The 22443-nt window shown below is 39.6% G+C and overlaps 1 protein-coding gene across 1 annotated transcript in view; it reads left to right on the forward strand.

The window, feature by feature from the left end:
* The window catches only part of MEGF10 (multiple EGF like domains 10), a 143602-nt gene that overhangs the window by 47636 nt on the left and 73523 nt on the right, over nt 1-22443 (forward strand). Inside the window, exons 4-5 of the mRNA XM_084629272.1 lie at nt 270-370; nt 10635-10727. Of these exons, the coding sequence (XP_084485398.1) occupies nt 270-370; nt 10635-10727 (194 nt within the window). The remainder of the gene's footprint in view (nt 1-269; nt 371-10634; nt 10728-22443) is intronic.

Raw genomic sequence — 22443 nt, forward strand, 5'->3', positions numbered from 1 at the left:
AAAAAAAGCAACTCTTTCTGTGATTCTTTACCATGCTTAATCTATTTTACTGGCCGCTGAAAAAATAAGGTTTATGATGGTAATATTGGCAGATTTTCAGAATGGAACATTGATATTGTTAAATTTATCAACCAATAAAGCCAAATCTCTGTTTTTGTTTTTCTCTTGTATTATGTATCAACCCGAGATGTTCCTAAATATGCTAAAATAAACATTGTTTTATTTTAAAGCCATTATAATAAATGTAACATCCATTTATTTTTCATTAGAATCAGTTACCGTACTGCCTACAGGCATGGAGAAAAAACAATGTACAGACGGAAATCTCAGTGCTGTCCTGGATTTTATGAAAGCAGGGAAATGTGTGTCCGTAAGTTTAACTTTGTATTGCTTTGAAATTCTGTGTGTTTATCAAAATGCTAGGTTCACTCCCCTTTGGAGGTAGACTTGTGGAACTTGAATTACCAAGGGCTCAATTATCCCATCAGTTGTGCACATGCAACTCTCTTTGAAGTCAATTGATGTTGTGCATATGCAGATGACAAGCTAATTGGACCTCAGATGTATAAGTAGATACATTTGACATGATTTTCACTAATGATCAGCTGGCATGTTGCACCTCATACAGTACCAGTGTCTGTGTCCTTTCCAACACAATACATACATATTTAATACTAGACCAGTGTTTTTCAAACTGAGGGCTGCGACCCAGTATTGGGTTGTAGAATGTAAGGCACTGGGTTGCAACGGCTCTGGTCAGCACCGCCAACCAGGCGGTTAAAAGTCCCATGGGTGGTGCTACCCGGCTAAGGCAGGCTAGTCCCTACCTGTTCTGACATCGCGCTGCGCCCTGGAAGTGGCCGGCAGCAGGTCCAGCTCCTTGGTGGGGGGGCCATGGGGTTCCGTGTGCTGCCCTGCCCTGAGCATCGGCTCACTGGCCAACACGTGAGAGCCGCACAGAGCTGCTTGCGCGCCTCCGCCTAGAAGCCAGACCTGCTGCTGGCTGCTTCTGGGAGTTTTTCACAATTCTTACAGCATCTTATCTTCCATTGCCATCCTGCTTTCAGGAGGAGCTTGGCACCTCACTATATATTGCCATAAAGTAGTAACAATTACAACATATGTCATTTCATGGCTGGCTTTTGAAGGATTATAGTTCTGAGTGAAACTTCCTCCCTTGGTAACATTTGGATTCTCAGGAGCATACCCTTTGTCCACTGTTGCCACCAAGAAATGGGATTTTGGAAATGGAAATGAGAGAAAGCATCTGTACTGTGTATGGTTCAGTTTTTCTAGCACAGATTTACTGTGCTGTTTGATTAGGGATGTACCACATGAACACTCGCTAGTCCCGTAGTTGATTCTTACTTGGCAAATTACTATTGACTTTTACTACCAGGACCTTTTATTATTCAAATATAAAAATAACTTTGTATCTAACAACTATCTATCTGTCCTATATGAGAAATATTTTCCATAGGATTATCAGTCTGAAATCAACAAGATGAAATTCCATAAAGACAAGTGCAAATTACTACACTTAGGAAGGAAAAATCAAATGCACAACTACAAAATGGGGAATAACTGGCTAGGCAGTAGTGCTGCTGAAAAGGCACTGGGGGATATAATGGTTCACAAACTGCATGAGCCAACAATATGAAGCAGTTGTGAAAAAATTCATTCTGGGGTGTATTAACAGGAGTGACAGATGAAAGAAACGGGAGGTATTTGTTCTGCTCTACTCAGCACTGGTGAGGCCTCAGCTGGAGTTCTGTGTTCAGTTTTGGGTGCCACACTTTAAGAAAGATGTGGACAAATTGGAGAACGTCCAGAGGAGAGCAACAAAAATGATAAAAGGTTTAGAAAACCTGACCTATTAGGAAAGGTTAAAAAAACTGGGCATGTTTAATCTAGGGAAAGAGGCTGAGGGAGAACCTGATAACAGTCTTTAAATATGTTAAGGACTGTTATAAAGAGTATGGTGACGAAATGTTCTCCATGTCCACTGAAGGTAGGTCAAGAAGTAATCCAGGGGGGCATGGATCAGCATTCACGTCACACTCCCCTTTAGTACCTAGCCTGAGCAAGCTAATGATCCAACCAGATGACCAAATTTGGTGATAAATCCTGGTCATGTGTCACCTGAGGCACTTTGCACATATACTAACAAGAAGTAATCAACTTAATCTGCAGCAATGGAGATTTAGGTTGGATATTAGGGAAAATTCCTAACTGTAAGATAGTTAACCACTGAAATACGTTAATGTTGTAGGGTGTGGCTTCCCTGTAGCACCCCCAGCTTGCAAAGTGTGGCACTGCCTCAGTTTTCCTCCCTGAGGTGGATCTCCTCAGCTCTCTACATATAGGTCAGTGCTGGAGATGTGGCTTAGGTCCCTTTCAGCCCTACATTTTTCTGATTCTATGACCTGCTTTGAACACCATGTTCCATAAAATGATATGCTTCTTAAAATTAGATTCCAAACCCATTGCCATGGATGTATTTAGAAAAATCTGCCCAGCAAATATCTGTAGTGATTCTGCCTGTCAAATTGACATGCTTATTGTGCTTATGAAGGAAAACTTGCTAAATTCTTAAATTATTCTGTAACGCCATTGTCATCTCAATGAAATTGTGCCAACTTTTTGTTTCGGAATGTCTGGATAATGCCCTTACAAGTGAGAAACCTGATCATCAAAACTTAGGTGATCTAGCATAAACAACTGTTTACTCAATATGTTTTTTTTTTTTTGGCTACAACAGCCAAAACGTATTTCAATTTTTTAGAGGGAGACCAGAATCCATTGCTGTGGAGTGCAGATTCATCCCTGGAAACATACCAGTAAAGCACTGTGGAAAAGCCTTTGTTAGCATTGTTTGCTAGTGGTGGTTTTAGTTACCCGCAAATTAGATACTTGTGCTTTCAGAAATAAAAGCAGTTTTTACTTTAGACAGAGAATGAGAGAAGACCCCACTCATGACAGATGCCAATCATATTTCTTGATGCATAATTAGATGGCACTCACTGTGTTCTTTAAGATCAAATCACTCATTATCACTGCAGCAGTAGGACTAACTCAAAGTTATACATTCTGTCAAGCAGGTTGGGAGTGTAGATTATCTGAGTAAAGACATATTTTTGTCCTAGTTTAAAGGAGAAGTGAAATCTAAGTAACTCCCCCGCAAAAATTAGGGGGGAAAGAAAGAATCAATCCATTCATTTCAATGAGACCACTTGCAGAATAAGTAAGGATGGCAGAACTAGACTTTTAATTGTACTCAGGCTAAAGTACCAGTGGGCTAAATAGCAGAGGCCACTCACCTCCATTACTTCTGTGGAGATGAGCTTCATTTTGGATGTCCAATACCACAGGTAACAAGAAAATATAAAATCATCACTGATAAAGTTTGCAGATGACAAAAGAATGGGGGGAATGGTAAATAATGAAGAGGACAGGTCACTAGATTGCTTGGTAAACTGGTCACAAGCAAACAATGTGCATTTTAATACAACTGAATGCAAATGTATACATCTAGGAACAAAGAATTTAGGCCATACTTATAGGATGGGGGGGCTATGTCCTGAAAAGCAGTGGCTCTGAAAAAGATTTGGGAATCGAGGTGGATAATCATCTGAACATGAGCTTGTCAAGGTTCCTTCCCCACTCTGAACTCTAGGGTACAGATGTGGGGACCTGCATGAAAGACCCCCTAAGCATATTCTTACCAGCTTAGGTTAAAAACTTCCCCAAGGTACAAACTTTGCCTTGTCCTTGAACCCTATGCTTCACCACCAAGCGTGTTAAACAAAGAACAGGGAAAGAGCCCACTTGGAGATGTCTTCCCCCCAAAATATCCCCCCAAGCCCTACACCCCCTTTCCTGGGGAAGGCTTGATAAAAATCCTCACCACTTTGCATAGGTGAACACAGACCCAAACCCTTAGATCTTAAGAACAATGAAAAAGCAATCAGGATCTTAAAAGAAGAATTTTAATTAAAGAAAAAGTAAAAGAATCACCTCTGTAAAATCAGGATGGTAAATACCTTACAGGGTAATCAGATTCAAAACATAGAGAATCCCTCTGGGCAAAACCTTAAGTTACAAAAAGACACAAGAACAGGAATATACATTCCATTCAGCACAGCTTATTTACCAGCCATTTAAACAAAAGGAAATCTAACTAATTTCTAGCTAGATTACTTACTAACAAGTTCTAATACTCCATTCCTGTTCTGTTCCCAGCAAAAGCATCACACAGACAGACAGACCCTTTGCCCCCCCACCCCCTCCAGCTTTGAAAGTATCTTGTCTCCTCATTGGTCATTTTGGTCAGGTGCCTGCGAGGTTATCTTAGCTTCTTAACTCTTTATAGGTGAAAGAGTTTTGCCTCTGGCCAGGAGGGATTTTATAGCACGGTATAGAGAAAGGTGGTTACCCTTCCCTTTATATTTATGACAGAGCTCCTAGTGCGACGCTGTGGCCAAAGGGGCTAATGCGATCCTTGGATGCATAAACGGGAATCTTGAATAGAGAGATTATTTTACCTCTGTAATTGACACTGATGCGACCACTGCTGGAATACTGTGTCCAGTTCTGGTGTCCACAATTCAGGAAGGATGTTGCTAAATTGAAGAGGGTTCAGAGAAGAGCCACAAAAATGATTAAAGGATTAGAAAACATACCTTATAGTGATAGACAAATAGGTCAATCTATTTAGCAAAACAAAGAGAAGGTTTGGGGTGTTTGAATAGAGTCTATAAATACCTACATGGGGAACAAGTATTTGATAATGAGCTCTTCAGTCCAGCAGAGAAAAATATAACATGATCCAATGTCTGGAAGTTGAAGCTAGATAAATTTAGGCTGGAAATAAGGCATAAATTTTTAAAGAGTGAGAATAATTAATTATCAGAACAATTTACTAAGGGTTGTGGTGGATTCTCCATCACTGGCAATTTTTACATAAAGATTGGATATTTTTGTAAAAGATATGCTCTAGTCTAGGAATTATTTTGTGGACATTCTGTAGCCTGTGTTATAAAGGAGGTCAGACTGGGTGATCACAGTAGTCCCTTCTGGCCTTCAAACCTGTGAATCTATGAAAAACTGATCGCAGTTGAGCCCCACAGAACTTCAGAAGAGCTTTCACCGTCTCTCTGCAGATCCCGCCTACTTCCTCTTCTCCTCACAGGGACTTTGGAGTCTTTCCCCTCAGTGACTACAGTAACTTCCAGGGAGCTGTCTGTGCAGATTCTGGGGATCAGAATTCTGTTTGCCTTCACTCCCACCAACACCACATGCTTTTGGTAGTGGCTTAGAGAGGTTGTAAAGGATAAGCCCTTTCTCCTCGTCACTTCTTTTGCCTTAGAAGGGTCATTCTCAGTTGCAGTGTCCTTTCTGGGCTGATGGCTCCATTTGGCAGTTATCTGGTACTGTATCGCCTTGCTCCTGTCAGTTGTCAGTCAGCAAGGAGAACCTGTTTCCCCATTTCTCCCCATGCTGGGACATTAGGGAGGCATTGCTTTCCCCCCAACATCATTCCCCAGTGATCACATTGACATACACAGCAATGGAGGCAGGTTTATGAACTCTGCCTGTGAAAGAGGGGATGGGGACCTAGGATTTGTTCTGTGGCCACTACAGAGACACATGCAATATCCACTAACTGCTCTGTAGGCACAGAGTCTGGCCCAGTTGTAAAACTGGGCTATAGCTTGGATCAATGCCTGTAGGGCAGCAGAGTCATGACTTAGCCATTCAACTTCAAATGTAGTTTTGCCAAGTACGGTCTTGGGGATTTGGCCCTTTATAAATATATTTCTGACTGGAGTTTTGCAAATAACCAATTTTTCAGTTCAGTGGCAGAACCAAAATATTGAAGAAAAGAAGTGGTTGTGGTTGTGGTTGTTTTGGGTTGACCCAAAATGAAAATGTTTTCAAAAATTTCAGCAAACTGTAAAAGTAAAAATAAAAATTCATTTCAGGATGAACAATGCATTTTATTTGACCTGAAATGAAACTTTTTGTTTTCAAGGGCTTTTTTACCTATAATTTTTAAAAAATTGAAGTAACATTCAAAATGAGAAGTCATTTTCAATTGAAAAATCTCAATGTTTCATTTCAAATATGTCAAAAACATACTTTGAGTTTTTCAAAATTTTATTTATTTATTTATTTATTTCCCAGCTGAAATAATTTGGCAGATTCACAATTTGGTCGATCCAAATCTGCAGTTTTCGTTGAAAAAAATTTTAATATGAAAATTTTCACCCAGCCCTATTCCTGAGCAATATAGGTTTCATTCTTTTCCAAGTATTTGACAAAGTTCTTCAAAAATTGTGCATTCCTTGTATTAAAGATCAAACCCTCTTTCTTATTTCAAGATTTACTGCAGTGAATTCTTCAGCATCTTCTTTTGACATCCGATAACTCTATGCACAGCTGTTTAAACACAGTCCATAATGGCTTATGATTAAGAAATTTCATATCACTTTCTTAGTTACTATGCAGATGCATAAAATGCTTTTCAGAAATTTTGATTCACCTGATTATGTTTCACAGCTGACAGGCCTGGTGCACAAGTAAAGGTGTAAGGTTAATGAGACACATAAGTTCCAACACTCAAGTGTAATATTTTAAGTAGATGGTGGAATTGAAGAGAAGTCTAAATTTGCACCACAGGTGGTGTACTATAGCACATTAATATAAAAGGAGGTTTCTGGATTGCAATCTTCTCTCTAAATGTCATACTGTCTGTCTTTACCCCAGTGATAACAGACAAGTATCAATTAGAGAGCTTGTACTGGTGGTAGGACTAATGTGGTTAGTGTCTGAAAATGTCAAGTTGATCTGTATTATATGCACTAAACATGATTTAATTCTCTTGGTATGATCTCCCCTCACCTTGGTATGATCCTGTGATATGTCTGAAAATGTGCATGGAGAGTTTGCCACCCACCAGTTGCAGCAGTATAATAATAAAAATGGCAATGTTCTATGTGGCTAACACTTTTTACGTTTTAATACGCAGCACTGAGCTTACCCAGCAATGTGTTCTCATTTGAAAAATACTGTCATTTTTTTCGTATAAATGGTTGTTTTGGCATTGGTTGATTTGGCAGTGCTGAATGTGCTTTCTGCATGCTGCTTACTACTGTCAATGACTTTTTGGTGCTATTTGAACCAGACAGACTCAATGTTGAGTTACACCAATCCTTGTACATCAACATGTTAGCATCAGGTCTGTAGTAGGCCATAATGCAAACAGGACCTCTTTCCTTGATGTGATGCCTCGTTCAGCTTTTTCACTAGTCCAAGTCATATCCCACCCACAGCCAAGTGCAAGTCTTCTTACTTCTTTTTCTGACACAATATAGACCTCCACAGATAATATGCCCCTATTTGCACTTCCTTCCACTGGAGCAGATGCTGTTGCTCTATTTGGTGCCAGCTCTGAATTTAGCTTAGAGTATTAAAATGCCAGAACTTGATGATGTGGTATTTTTTTGCCTCACACAACATCTGTTAAGGATGCTGGTTTGAGTTCAGATGCTGTCAGTCCAACAGTAACCACAGAAGATATATGGGAAACAACTAATTATTTTTATGACTGTAAACAGTTTTGGATATATTAGTGTCCTGAGTATGGAAAGAAAAATTTCTTGAATTGGATATAATTTTGGATTTAAGAAGCTTAACTAAGAAATTTTTCATGTCCCTCCTTTCCCTTCTTTCTTAGGCACACATAGAATATGATCCTGCCTTTCTTATATTACTTAAATATTCCTCAAATTTAGTATAACCTCTTGAAAATAAAGAATTACATGAGGATCTCCTTTTGTGTAGAATTTTGTAAATATGGTATTTTCATTTGATGTTTTAAATTATCTTTATTAAAATATTTTGGAAGCAGTAATAATCATGTTATATAATATCCTTTATATCAATGGACTTCATCCTGCATTCCTTGTACATAAGGAATGGCCAGAAGAGTCAGCAGGAGTTTTGGATGTGAAAAATTAGTTTAAAGCCTATTTGAATTTCTTTCAAAATGGCAGTTGGTCCATAGTCTCTGCTCATAGAGTAGGCAGTATGGTAGTCCTCAGCTGGTGGAGTGGACTAAGGTTGCTTTTATTCTATACTACACCAGGACCAGTGCTGGTTCTAGATTCAAGGAGCCACAACTGGCTCCTTTGTGCCCCTCTGCTGTACCCATCAGGTATTGGGCACAACTGAGAATCTGGGTCAGAGTCTTTCTCCTCTAGGTCACCTGAATCAGTTCTGGACTTTAGTGACTCAAAGTCTTTGCCATCCAATGGTTAATCAGTAATCTATGTGAAATGAGGCAGTGGTTTTAATTCAGTTCCTGATGGGCATGTGTCCATTTACACCATCAAAGAGGGCTCTTAATGGCATCCTTGTTAACAGCTTTAGTGGATTGGCCAAAGAACTAATGGAGAGGGAAACTGAGCTATCCTCACTGTTAGGGGAGGTACTTTGAGATCAAGGACACATTGGTAGCTGTGTGGTGAAGCCTGAACTACATGATCGATAAAGGACTTCAATCTGCAGGATTGGCAACCTGGCATATTTCACCAGCACTAAATTCACTTTATTTTTAAAATAACAGTTACTTTTCATGGGGGCTGTAAATCTCAAGCTTTATAAGTTTAAAACAGTCTAGTAAGTAGACTTCTCTGCAGTTACTTATAAAGGTATTATGGAGGTATTAAGTTATAAAGATATTATATAGGTATTATTATTTAGGCTTGTGTTAACAAATACAAACTTTTGTATGTGTTATTTCTATGTATTTCACAGTGTGCATAATGGGATATAATGAAAGTGGGGCCAATGCAGAGCTATGTAGCCCCATTGCATAGAAATTTGGGTTTAGTATGTGAGTAATCACCTCTTTATCCACACATGCACATTTTCCACTCATTCAACAAAAGTCCAATTCATATTTAGCCTCCTTAAACCTCTTCCAAAGACCAGCTGAGCCATTTATCTTTTTTCCTCCCCCAAAGATTCACTTCTCATTGGTATAAATGATCAGGTTTCTGTTGTGGATGTTTCTTTCAAATGGCAGACTTTGGAGATGTTACAGAGAGAATCATCATCCCATGTGTATCTTTTGGAAATTACTGTTGTTTGAATTGAAAAATTCCCACAATGTGTGTGTGTGTGTGTGTACATATATATACACAAAAATTAACTGACCTTCCTGGGGATGTACCTTCAGTGTATGTAGTTTTCCTTATTTGTTTTTCTTTGCTAGAGTGATTTCAAGCTCTGGGAGGTGTGGTCAGTCATCATTGTCTTAAATATTTACCACCCCTAACTCCTGTACCCCTACCTATGATGGGCAATTCTATGAGGCTTCTTTAGTTTCCTGGCCTAAGAATTAGACAACATCACTGTTAGTTGGGAGGGCAGGACTAATTTACCTGTCTGCCACTGTGACTGACATAAGCCCTTCCCCTCAGTCAGTATGGTGATGTCTTTGTCTTGTTTGCAGTTTGGTCTTTTTGTCCAACAAAGATCTGCCTTCACCTCAATCCCTACTCTGGACATGTCTTCACAACAGCCCTGATTCCCTCCCTATTCCAGTCTTCTCTGTGCTGCTCCCTCTCTGCTCTGGGTTCCCATAGCTTCCTTCTTGCTCTAGGTTTCCCTCCCAGTATCCCATGCTAATGGTATGTAGCTTTTCATGCCCTTCTGGTGGCTAGACCACTGTTTCTGATTCTTCATCAATAGTAATTTACACTGTGCTTTGCATCTTCAAAGAGCTTTGTGAACATTAACATTAATTCACGTTCACCACATGATGTAGGTAAGCAAGTAACATGTATATCAAATTTATAGGTGAAGAAATTGAAGCAAAAAGATTGTGATTTGCCCAAGGTGACCTAGTGTAAGTCTTATGCCCAGGATTAGAAGACTCTGGTTCCCACTTCTGTGCTCCAAACACTAGAATACATCTCGCACAAAAGACTCAACATTAGGGCTGGTCAAAATGAAAAGTTTTCCCACAAATTTCCAATTTCAAAAAAGGCCCTTAATTGTTTAAAAAAAGTTTCAAATGAAAAATTTAATCCAGCTCTACTCAGCGTTGGCAATGATAATTGCAGGAGGAGTCAGCAAGTTTACATTTTGTATTTGTCTAGTGATCATGTTTGTTTCATCGTGCTGCTTCTGAGTCATACAGTCATTCATAAAGATAAATATTAAAGTACTGATGTGTTGTGATGTATTCTGTGTGGTGTAGAGAAAATCATGTTTTACTCACTGCTGCAGCAAAAACTGGCATGAGTTTTTCTCCAAAAGTTTAGAGTATCTTCTCATAGCTTAGCATGAAATAGTATTTGAGCAGCCTTAATGGAATTTATTTTGAGATTTTGAACTTAGAGAATAAGTTGTATGGTTATAAAATACACGTTAAGTCTGAAAAATGACTCACAGGTGAGGCTACCAAACATGAATTTAAAAACAATTTTTCATGTTTTTAAAGGATATTTGAGACAAAAAATAAAACAGCTGGATTGGGGAAAAAGCTATTGTGTGGTGTTTTATTGTTTGTTTTTATTTTTGTGCAAGATGTTCTTATTTTTATTGATTTCTCTTTCTGACAGCTCACTGTGCTGATAAATGTGTCCATGGTCGTTGTATTGCTCCAAACACCTGTCAGTGTGAGCCTGGCTGGGGGGGTCCCAATTGCTCTAGTGGTAAGTTTACACCTGCTGCTGCCTGTCTTGTGTTGTTTTTACTGTATTGTCCTTCTTTGGGAAATTATCATAGATCCTATGCTTGATCTCCTGGTCGCTGTTGGAGGAGCTTGCTCTGATTTATCAGAATGTGTCAGAACTCTGTGTGTGGTCTGATTTCTCTCATTTATTCCAAAGGAGTAGCGGCAAGTGCCAATATTAAAAAAATGCTAATTTTGGCCCCATTGACTAGCCAGATTGGATAGGGCTCCATTGCTGGAGAAGGTAAATATATTTGCCCTGATCAAGGTTCCCTCTAACTTTTCTTGTCTGAGCGCAAAAAGAATGACTGCCTAAGCTCAAGTTTAAACCTGACTAGTCTCTTCCTCTGCCTATTCCCTATCCCTTTTACTCTATTCCCTCCCTCGTCCCATTTACCCCTTCATTCACTCATTCCCATTGCTTCCTCCTCCATTGACTCAGTATCCTTTTTTGTTCATTCCATATCCTACATTCATTATCACCGTCTCTTCACTTGGTTGATCTCTTTTCATTTCACTCTCCCTCACTGTTTTTCACTTACCAGCCACGTCTCTCCAACTTTCCTCTCCCTTTTGCTGTGTGTGTGAATAAGAAAGAGAGAGAGAGAGATTGAAGGTTCAGGCAGCACTGAAGTGCCCTTCCCCACCCAGCTCTTAAAGCTGCCATGGGAATTTGGAGACCTGGAGAACTTCCCTGCACTTCTCCAAGAGTTCTCCCTCCCCACCTGGGTGGTACCAGAGCAGGGGTGGCCAACCTGAGCCTGAGAAGGAGCCAGAATTTACCAATGAACATTGCAAAAGAGCCACAGTAATATGTCAGTAGCCCCACATCCGCCCCCCCTCCAGCCCCAAGCGCCTCCCGCCCATCGGCAGCCTCACCAATCAGCCCCTTCCCCACGCCTCCCGCCAGCTGCAATCAGCTGTTTTGCAGTGCGCAGGAGGCTCTGTGGGGGAGGAGCGAGGAGTGAGGGCATGGCAGGCTCAGGGGAAGGGGGAGGAGTCTTGGGGGAAGGGGTTGGAGTGGTGGCAGGACCTGGGGCAGAGCAGGGGGTTGAGCAGTGAGCACCCCACAGCATATTGGAAAGTTAGCATCTGTAGCTCCAGCCTCAGAGTCATCGCCTATGCAAGGAGCCACATATTAATCCCTGAAGAGCCTCATGCAGCTCCGGAGCCACAGGTTGGCCACCCCTGTACCAGAGAGTTGAAACCCTGCCGGGAAGGTTCCCTGCGGTGCCCGGTGCCTGCCAGCACTGGGTGCAGCTCTACTATGACCACATGGCTTTGGTGGTAGGGGAACCCAGGGATTGACCTGTATGTCTTTTTTTTTTTTTTTTTTAAATAGAAGTGTAGTGGAGTAATGAAATCAGGTTTTCCCAAGATTTATTATGGGCAAACTCACATTAAAGGTGTTCCTCCATATCTCCTTTTAAGGTTTATAGCTTTATTGAATAACAGCTTTTTTTCTGGGCTCACTAGAATCTGATTGTTGTATGTAAAAGCACACTCTGTATGTGATGATAGAATGAAGTTATTCTGCAAAAAACAGAAGTGGAGGTTCATTGCTGTATCATAAAAATTTTAATTAGTGCATTGAAGGTACTGAAACAACTTGGGACTTCAGTTGTTCTTCATTATAACTAGTTTCACTATATCTGGCCCGCCCCAGATATTCATGAACAACTATTGTTGAGCCTTATTCATTTTTGCTGGCATGGGGAATTGCTAATTACTCTTGCCTGGCCCCTTGCACGAAAGGAGGGATTCACCCTAGACAGGGTGGATTCCAGAAGAGCTCTGCCAGCCACTGCTGCTAATTGGATGCACTGTGTTTAGGGCATCTCAGCACCTTAGCCATGCCCCCTCCTCAACAAGCTACACCCACATTTTGGACAGCACTGCCAGACTATAGGCCTCCAGCTGATGCATGGTTGCAATTGCTTTCTCCTTTCACTGCTCTTTTCTCTTCTTGGGAGTCTTTCCTGTGGCCCTGTGACAATTGTTATGCAAATAATATTAACAATCCCCCAAAACCATGAATCAGACTCCAAAAAATCATGATATTGACTTAAAAATCATTAGATCTTAAAAATATTATTTTTGGGATTCCTTTTCTTTGCATTTTGGTTTCTGAGCCTTCAGGGTGCACTTGGGTCATGTTCTTCTCCACAACCACAACACCAAATATCAAGAGAATTGTGATAAAACTGTGCCAATGTTATCCTGATCTTTATCTAGCATGCTTAATTTAAAGTTGCACATGTGTAGTTCGCAAAAGAAAAGGAGACTAACCAATTTATTTGAGCATAAGCTTTCGTGAGCTACAGCTCACTCCTTTTCTTTTTGCGAATACAGACTAACACGGCTGTTACTCTGAAACATGTGTAGTTGAATCCTTATGAAGTGTGTTCTGTATGAAGTGTGTACATCTACTTATATATATTAGATATAATTTATTTATCTCCATGGTAGCCAATGGGAATTTTAAATTAACACCTTGAGGATTCTGTTGATTTGTGATTGGAATAAATCCTCCCCATCAGCAGACTCTCCAGGATTACTTTCCCTTGACCCAAGCCTCTTCAGTTATAGTTTATTTTGAATGTATTTGTATCAAATCAACTCTCTTCTGCTGCTGCTGCTGCCTCTGCACATTGCCTCTGACCGCTGGTCATAGTAGCTTCAGCAGTGAAAATACTTTGTGCTGTCTGTATACAAAAGACCTAGTGTGAAAGAGCCTTTATTGTACCTTGAATAGAGTGATCTAATGGGATATTTGTGATGCTCTGTAAAAGTTTTTGCATACCAATACAGCTAAATTTAACTGCTAAAAATTTGTTTCAGATTGCTATTGTTCTTCCAGGGAGGATTAAAGAGGAAGAGGGTATTTTGTTCACATGCTGTTGAAGCAATGTTTGGGACATGGGGTTTGGCATATATCCAGCTTTTTTTATGAGCTGTTGCTTTCATTGGATTGTCCTGCTGAAGATTCAGTTGTTCATAGGCATTCTAGGAACAAATAACATTATTATTGGCCAGCATAGTGGGGAGGGTAAGTGTTTAATTTGAGCAGTGCAGTTTGTTACAAGGTATAGTATGATAGAATTGTGCGGTCTCCTCATCTGTGTTGACAGACAGCGCCTCTTAAAACAGACCCATAGTGGAAATCAGACCAAATAAATAATAGAGTGTAACACTATTACACTGGGAATACAATACAGCTACTGAACCTGATTTTCATCAGCGTTTGCGTAACATTAAAAAAACCCTCTTCACCCAATTTACTTTCAGCTATTATTATCCATGGAGTCCCAAGACTTGCATTTTCTTTAGTATGAACAAAGGCACAATAAAATAATATAAAGAGATAGCAGATTATTTATTTTTTATAAACTTTTTGGGTTGTTATAAAATAACAAGATTATACTGTGGTGATGGGGGCCGCATATATGCCTAGATATCGAACTCAGTCAGATCAGCCAGAGACTCTCCATGAAGTCCAAATTTATTTTGCATGGCTGAAGCTCTGATTCAGAGGAGATGGGTGGCAGGATAAAATCCTAAAATAGAGAGGGAGACATTTTCCTAGGATTCTGAAATTTGTTGTAAATTATTGTTTGGTAAACTCTTATTTGGTGTTTAATTTATTTGCATGGTCATTCTACTCAAGAATAAAACCTGTTATGTAAGTGGTGCAGAAATGAACCTACTCTCCAAAAAATACAGTTCTTTATTAAGGAGAGACAAACACTGCCCTTATATGGGAGCTGCACATATTTGTGTCTGGGGATAGAATTGGACTCATAATGGATCTCTCCACCTGTTCTTCCTCTTCAAACCCTACTTGCATTTTGACTGTTATTTACCAATTGTGTAACTGTCTTCTGTTAACAGAACTTTTATTTCAAAACGTCTTGGGCTGCTGTATTACTGTGACTGTTTGGCTTGCTGGGTGGTAATTGTAGACAAGGACTTCCTGAGTGTTATAATGTTCTCTCTAAAAATGACAAAGTGATTGCACTGACTGGATTCGGGTATCATGCAGGTAACAGCTGTGCAAGCAGCCTCCTCCCATACCCATTACTGACAATTCACCTCAGTGTGATATGAGCTCATGTCCGTTTGGGACTAGCATGGGACTCCAATTCACTTTTGATCTTTTGATGCAGATTTGAATCCACTCTCTCTAGAGATGCAGGGGAAAACCCACCGAAGGAAATTCGTCTTTTCTCCCAACCATATCCTGTGCACTTCTGAGCAGCTGGTTCCTCTCCATCCTTCCTGCAGAGTGGGGATCTTGGTTCTTCTTCTTTCCTTGCAAGAGGGAGGACAGGTTCATCAGCTTTCCCCCTCCCTGATTTATTGCAGAGATTGCAGGCAAAGGGTTCTCCCTCCCTAAGCAGGAGATTCTTTTCGGTCTCCCTTGTTCTTGACTTTTGGTCCCTACATGCTGTGACAGACTCATGTGAGAGGCCAGGAACGGAGACGATTCAACTTTATTGAAACACCAATTCCTTAGATTGCTAGTTGGGCAACTGCAAACTTTTTATAATTAGGTCTGTTCTTGCTGCACATTGTAGTAGGAGTGAGTGAATTGGCTCTGTGTGTGTGTGTGCGTGCGTGTGCGCGTGTTTGTGTGTTAAACCTCCCTACATTACTTTAGGTGTCTTGCCAAGGAATTACTCTACTGTGACTATCAACTCTTGTATTGAGAGAGCTCTTTACTGCATGCCAGTATTTAGTCTATTTTCATAGGCAAAATCCTGACGTCCTTAATCAGGTAAAAATATCAGTGTTTTTTACCAGTCCCTGAGTAAAATATGAGCAGAGACTTCAGGCTTGCTATGTCTAAGATCTCCTTGATGAATTTGTCATATGTATAGGTGGTTTTTTTTCTTCAGACCTTAGACCTTATCTTTTTGGCAAACATATTATGATGCATTGGGTAATGTATTGCCTGCGGTATAGTTCAGTGAAGAGAGATGAATGAGATGATGATAATATAAATCTGAAAAGAAATACCACATTGATTAAAAGGGTGCACATTTACAAAACATTTTCATTCCAGTGCAAGAGCTGACATTCATGTGAAGTAGATTATTCTAATAAAGATTTATTGACTGGACACAATAGACAGATCAATGTCTTTTGAGTGGACAGAAGACATATTGAGCCTATCCCTTGGAGCTAGGAGCTAGTGAATCAGCACATCCATTTCACTGTCAGGATCACTTTGAAAAATTGTTCATGAAGCTGCAAGAGTATGAACTGATCAGTTTGCTTTGGTCAGAGTGAGGGCAGAATTTACGAGAGGAGAAGGGTTGATCACGATAGGAAGGGGTGAATTAAACAAGAAAATATTTTAATAGATTTGACAAAAAGAGCCTCTGATTTTCTTTTAATTAGCTTGATTTTTGTCAACAGTTGTAGTGAAGACTTGAATTACAGTAGTGTAAGTTTTAGTGGTTACAATATTAGAGGAAAATAAAAATAAGAGCCATACATATGCAGTTTTTTTTCTTGTAAGAGTAGTTCTGCCACTAGCAGAGGTTTTACTTATGGGCGTGGGAACAAACTATATATCATCAGGTAGTGTGAGTTCTGATTCCTTGTGGGTTAGCGTGCGCTGCAAACACTAATTTTATTTCTGACAAGTAAAACAAATTCCTCATTTGCGAATTCCTCAATAGCAGAAGATAGAAACCACCAAGTGAAGATGTGTTGTGTTCATTTCTATACGTCTAGACAAACAATTCTCTTAACTGGTAGTCAGTTTTATGTAAGACAGTATATTATATAAAACTGACAATCAGTTAAGAGAATTGTCTGTCTAGATGTATAGAAATGAACACAACACATCTGCACTTGGTGGTTTCTACCTTTTGCTATTTTACCTTTTTTCATGATTGGGGGACACAGAGTGATATCCAGATGAAATAATACATAGCGTTATAGATCACACAAGTCTCACTGTGGGATATGTATGTGACTGAGGTATGCATATGCTGTAATAGTGATTCCTGATACGCAATTAGGAAATTCCTTTTCTTCACATTTTCTCAGACTGAATAGTTCTTAGTCCACAAATTGTTCCACTGAAATCAATAGGACAATTCATAAGGAAGCTTTTCCTCAATAAGAATAAGGATGACAGAATCCAGAGGATGATTCATTCATAGAGCTGAATTTGGGGTCATTTTAAAATTTATTTTAAGTGTGAGTGACAACTTTTAAATTATATGTCAGCTAGTCAAGGAAAGATTTGGTCCTAGGCTTTGGTCTGCATTGAGAATGCTCAGTGAATCCCTCCACATCATTCCCATAACCTCATATGCAATATATGCCTTGGAGTGCCAGGGTCCAGGACTCTAGAGCAGTCTGATTGGCGGATTTGCCCTACAGCTGCAGACCAGGGTCCCCTGCAGCCTAACAGGAATCCAGGCAGGGTTCTGTGGGAACCCTGCTTGGTTTCGCTGAAAGTTTTTCAAATCCAGATATTTCCAGTGAAATGTTTTGGGCTTGACAAATCAGCATTTTCCAAAACTTTGTTTCATTGGAAAATTTCTGACCAGCTCTACTTATGGGATTCACCAAAACTTGTAATTTACTTGTAATGTCTAAAATTCCCCTAATTTAAATCCAACTTTGTCTGATTAATGTCTAACTTTTCCCTCTAGAAACAATGAGAATCTTCAGCTTAAGATGTAGGGTTTCTTTCCCCAACTAGTTAGATGGAGTGCTGGGGGTCAAAAATGGAAACTATCAACACCTTAACAGTGGACAGAGTCATTACTCTGGCTTCAGTAATAGGTAACTTAGCTGCAGAGCCAAAGTTTCTGATGCTACATGGCTTTGGTACGTATCCAGGTCAGTCCTGGGGCCGGTTTTGTTCAATATCTTCATGAATGATCTGGAGGATGGCATGGATTGCACCCTCAGCAAGTTTGCAGATGACACTAAACTGGGAGGAGTGATAGATACGCTGGAGGGTTGGGATAGGATACAGAGGTACCTAGACAAATTAGGGGATTTGGCCAAAAGAAATCTGATGAGGATCAACAAGGACAAGTGCTGAGTCCTGCACTTGGGACGGAAGAATCACATGCATCTCTACAGACTAGGGACCGAATGGCTAGGCAGCAGTTTTGCATAAAAGGACTGAAGGGTTACAGTGGACAAGAAGCTGGATATGAGTCAACAGTGTGCCCTTGTTGCCAAGAAGGCTAATGGCATTTGGGGCTGTATAAGTAGGTGCATTGCAGCAGATCAAGGACGTGATCGTTCCCCTCTATTCGACACTAGTGAGGCCTCATCTGGAGTACTGTGTCCAGTTTTGGGCCCCACACTGCAAGAAGGATGTGGAAAAATTGGAAAGTGTCCAGCGGAGGGCAACAAAAATGATTAGGGGACTGGAACACATGAGTTATGAGGAGAGGCTGAGGGAGCTGGGATTGTTTAGCCTGCAGAAGAGAAGAATGAGGGGGGATTTGATAGCTGCTTTCAACTACCTGAAAGGGGGTTCCAAAAAGGATGGCTCTAGACTGTTCTCAGTGGTAACAGATGACAGAACAAGGAGTAATGGTCTCAAGTTGCAGTGGGGGAGGTTTAGATTGGATATTAGGAAAAACTTTTTCACTAAGAGGGTGGTGAAACACTGGAATGCGTTACCTAGGGAGGTGGTGGAATCTCCTTCCTTTGAGGTTTTTAAGGTCAGACTTGACAAAGCCCTGGCTGGGATGATTTAGTTGCGCATTGGTCCTGCTTTGAGCAGGGCGTTGGACTAGATGACCTCCTGAGGTCCCTTCCAACCCTGATATTCTATGATTCTATCTGTTCCAGAGCAAGAAACAGAAAAACACATAAAAATGTGCAATGTGTAAAACCTTTGTATGTTCAGAACACATCACTTGTTTGCTCCCTTTCATTGAAGTAGTAGGCCATTGACCGCCACTTTCCTGTGTTTGTGCCTTTGATTTTGTTGCTGTTGCTATCTATTTTCATTGTCTAAACATAGCGTCAGTTAGAGCCTGACATTTGTATAGTTTGTAGCTTTTTTTTTAAAAAAATGTGTTTGATCATGGGGTCAGTTAGACCCCAACACAAGTACTATGTAGTGTGCTTCTGAATCTAGGAAAGTTTTAACTTGTTCATAGTTTTATAGTTCACTGATTCCAATAAAGTTAGTTTTAAATGCATGCCATGTGTTTTTTCCCCAATTTTGACATACTAGGAGTCTCCAAGACCCAAATATAGAAATAACTGGGTGAGTTTTGGTTCTATACAAGGTTTAAGCAGGTGCTTACATCCAGTGGGACTAAGTATATGGTTAAGCACCTTCCTGAATAATTATGCTTCCTGAATCAGGGCCATAATTTCTACTTTAATTTGCTTTAAAATATATTATATATTAACATTGTCTATTAAATATAATAAATGAACAATGAATCATTGGAAGTAATTTATTCCTGTTTTTAATTAGAGTTCATTTAGGTGTAAGTGATAGTCTCAATCAATCTTTCTTCTAAACATTTAACAGTAATTTAACAATTTCAATAACACACTTTATTTCACTTAGCAATACTAGCCTTAAATATAAGCCTCTGGTTGTTGAAGGCATTGGGTTTTACCTTGTACTTTACATTTCCCTTGAAGCATATAATTTTTTTTAATATAACTACTTTTCTTATCAGCTGTTATGGTGTAGTTAATTACTAGAAATGCTAGTGTCTGTATTAAAATCAGTTAAAACAACTAATTGACTTATGACATACCCCGGGTTAAAATATGTGGTTTTGTTTATTATGGTCACGAAAAGGCTTTCTTATGAGATCTATCCTTTTATTCATACCTCTTTTAATATACAAATGTTTCTTTGAGCCATGGTAGGACTGTGTCTTTCTAGTCAACAGTTACCAAATTATCTTTAAAGCATATGTTTAGTGTGTCTGGAGGGATCTAGTGGTGTCTGGTAAGTAGGTGTTGGGAAGAGAAAAAATATGTTTAACTTTTAGGTTGCCATAAAAACAGTGTTTATCACTGTTATAATTTTACTTATAGAATGTTGTTTATATTAATACGGTCAGTGGTGAAGCTCTGCACATATTCAAGGGGCCACATTAAAACTTAACTTCTGGAAATGCTAAAGATTTTAAATAAAGATTAAAAATTGTTTTAAAAGGTCTATATCACTTAAAATAGCAAAAAAGGAATTTTAAAATATCAGAGAACGTAAGATTGGATTCATGGCCTACTTGCTAAAATTAATACAAAATTGGGTTCAATCCTGCAAACTCTTGCTCACAAGAATAAGTTGTGAGCAGATGACACTAAGCTGAGGGGAGAGGTAGATACCCTGGAAGGTAGGGACAGGGTCCAGAGTGACCTAGGCAAATTGGAGGATTGGTCCAAAAGAAATCTGATAAGGTTCAACAAGGACAAGTGCTGAGTCCTGCACTTAGGACGGAAGAATCCCATGTACCGCTACAGGCTGGGGACCGACTGGCTAAGCAGCAGTTCTGCAGAAAAGGACCTAGGGATTACAGTAGACAAGAAGCTGGATCTGAGTCAGCAGTGTGTCCTCATTGCCAAGAAGGCTAACGGCATTTTGGGCTGTATAAGTAGGGGCATTGCCAGGAGATTGAGGGACGTGATCATTCCCCTCTGTTCAACATTGGTGAGGCCTCATCTGGAGTATTGCATCCAGTTTTGGGCCCCCCACTACAGAAAGGATGTGGACAAATTGGAGAGAGTCCAGCAGAGGGCAATGAAAATGATCAGGGGGCTGGGGCACATGACTTACGAGGAGAGGCTGAGGGAACTGGGCTTGTTTAGTCTGCAGAAGAGAAGAGTGAGGGGGGATTTGATAGCCTTCAACTCCCTGAAGGGGGTTCCAAAGAGGGTGGAACTCGGCTGTTCTCAGTGATGACAGATGACAGAACAAGGAGCAATGGTCTCAAGTTGCAGTGGGGGAGGTCTAGGTTGGATATTAGGGAACACTGTTTCACTAGGAGGGAAGTGAAGCACTGGAATGGGTTACCTAGGGCGATGGTGGAACCTCCATCTTTAGAGGTTTTTAAGGCCCGGCTTGACAAAGTGCTGGCTGGGATGATTTAGTTGATGTTGGTCCTGCTTTGAGCAGGGGGTTGGACTAGATGACCTCCTGAGGTCTCTTTCAACCCTAATCTTCCATGATTCTATGAAATAGTCCCATTGACACCAAAATAAATGTATTGTCTTTAATCTAATTGACTTGAGTTGAACTACTCACATGGGTAAGGGTTCTTCGTGTGAGTAAGGGTTGTAGAATTGGGTGCTAAATATGAGTGAACCTCTTTGTATTCAATTTGGAGCAAAAACAGTTAGTTGTTCCAAAAGGAAAATATCATTTCCATACCAGGGGGAATTGCTAGAACTGGTTAAATAATTCACTGCAAATACTGGCCACAATTTAAGACAGTACTGAATTATGTGCTTAAGTCCCATTGGAGTCTTAGTCATGCATAAGTGCTTTCCCGAATCAGGTCTATATTCATTGCAAATTTTGGCAATTTTTATCCAATAACTTTTGTTTGTTTAGGAATTTGATCAGTTCAATAGATGGTGAACAATTTGTGGTGAATTTTGGTGAACCATTATTTGCAAAAGCAATTTTTTCATTATTTGATTAGTTCTATTACAAGTGGACTGATACTGTCTTATTTACTCCTACAAAGCTTCCAATGGCTTCACTGGGAAGGACTACAGGATTAGTTACTGTATTAAAAATTAAGAACTTCAAAATACAGTGCAGAAAAAAATTAAGTCCCGGTCCTGCAATGAGGTGCATACAAGATCTGATTACATACTATACTCAATTCATATGATTTTTTTAACCTTCTCTACAATAATGATTACTGTTAGTAGGGTTCATCTCAGTAGGACAGTAAAATTATCATAAAAGTCTGTCTGTGTTTTTCCTTAACAGCTATCCACCATTGCGTTCTGAGGTCCAAAATATTTTAAAGAGTCTTGTGAAATGTATGGCATGTGAAAGGCATACGGTTCCAGTCCTCTACAGAGTCTAAAAAACACATTTTCATTGTTCTTCCACTTCACAGACCAAAAAGCTTTTACAAAGTTAAAAAAAAGTCTTGAATAAAAATCCTATCTTTTATACAGAAGAATAAGGAAGAATGAAAAATATGCCTCAGGGTAGAAAGCCTTCAATGTAACAAATGAAATCAGATAGAAACAAAAGATTCTAAAGGAAATCCAGATTTAATAGGAAGTGTTGTGTTCTACAAAATGCACTAAGTACTTCTGTGTCTGGGATGTAGGAAAAATAAGTCTTTTACTAAAAGGCATTAATACTTCATAATTATTAAGAATGTATTTGTCAAAAGAATGTAGTTCTTGCCGACTGAGGTAACCATACAGATCACAATAGCAAAAATGATACGGAGAATAAACTCTTGGTTTTATTAATTGAAGCCTTTTAAAAGATTCTCTGAGTGGAATATTCAGCATAACTGGCCTTGATTTATAGCCCTTTAAATTGATTTCTGAGATTTCTGCTTCCAAATTTTACCATCTTGAAACCCTAGTAACATGCAGGTTTGATGCCACTTGTAGGGATGGACTTACACTTTTTATCAAATTTTGAACCCACTTGAATGTTGTTGATTTGAAATTTAGGGTGAACTTGAATGTTGTTTGGTTCA

The sequence above is a fragment of the Lepidochelys olivacea genome (assembly GCF_965140295.1).
Source record: "Lepidochelys olivacea isolate rLepOli2 genome assembly, chromosome: 5".
NCBI classification, from domain to species: domain Eukaryota; kingdom Metazoa; phylum Chordata; order Testudines; family Cheloniidae; genus Lepidochelys; species Lepidochelys olivacea.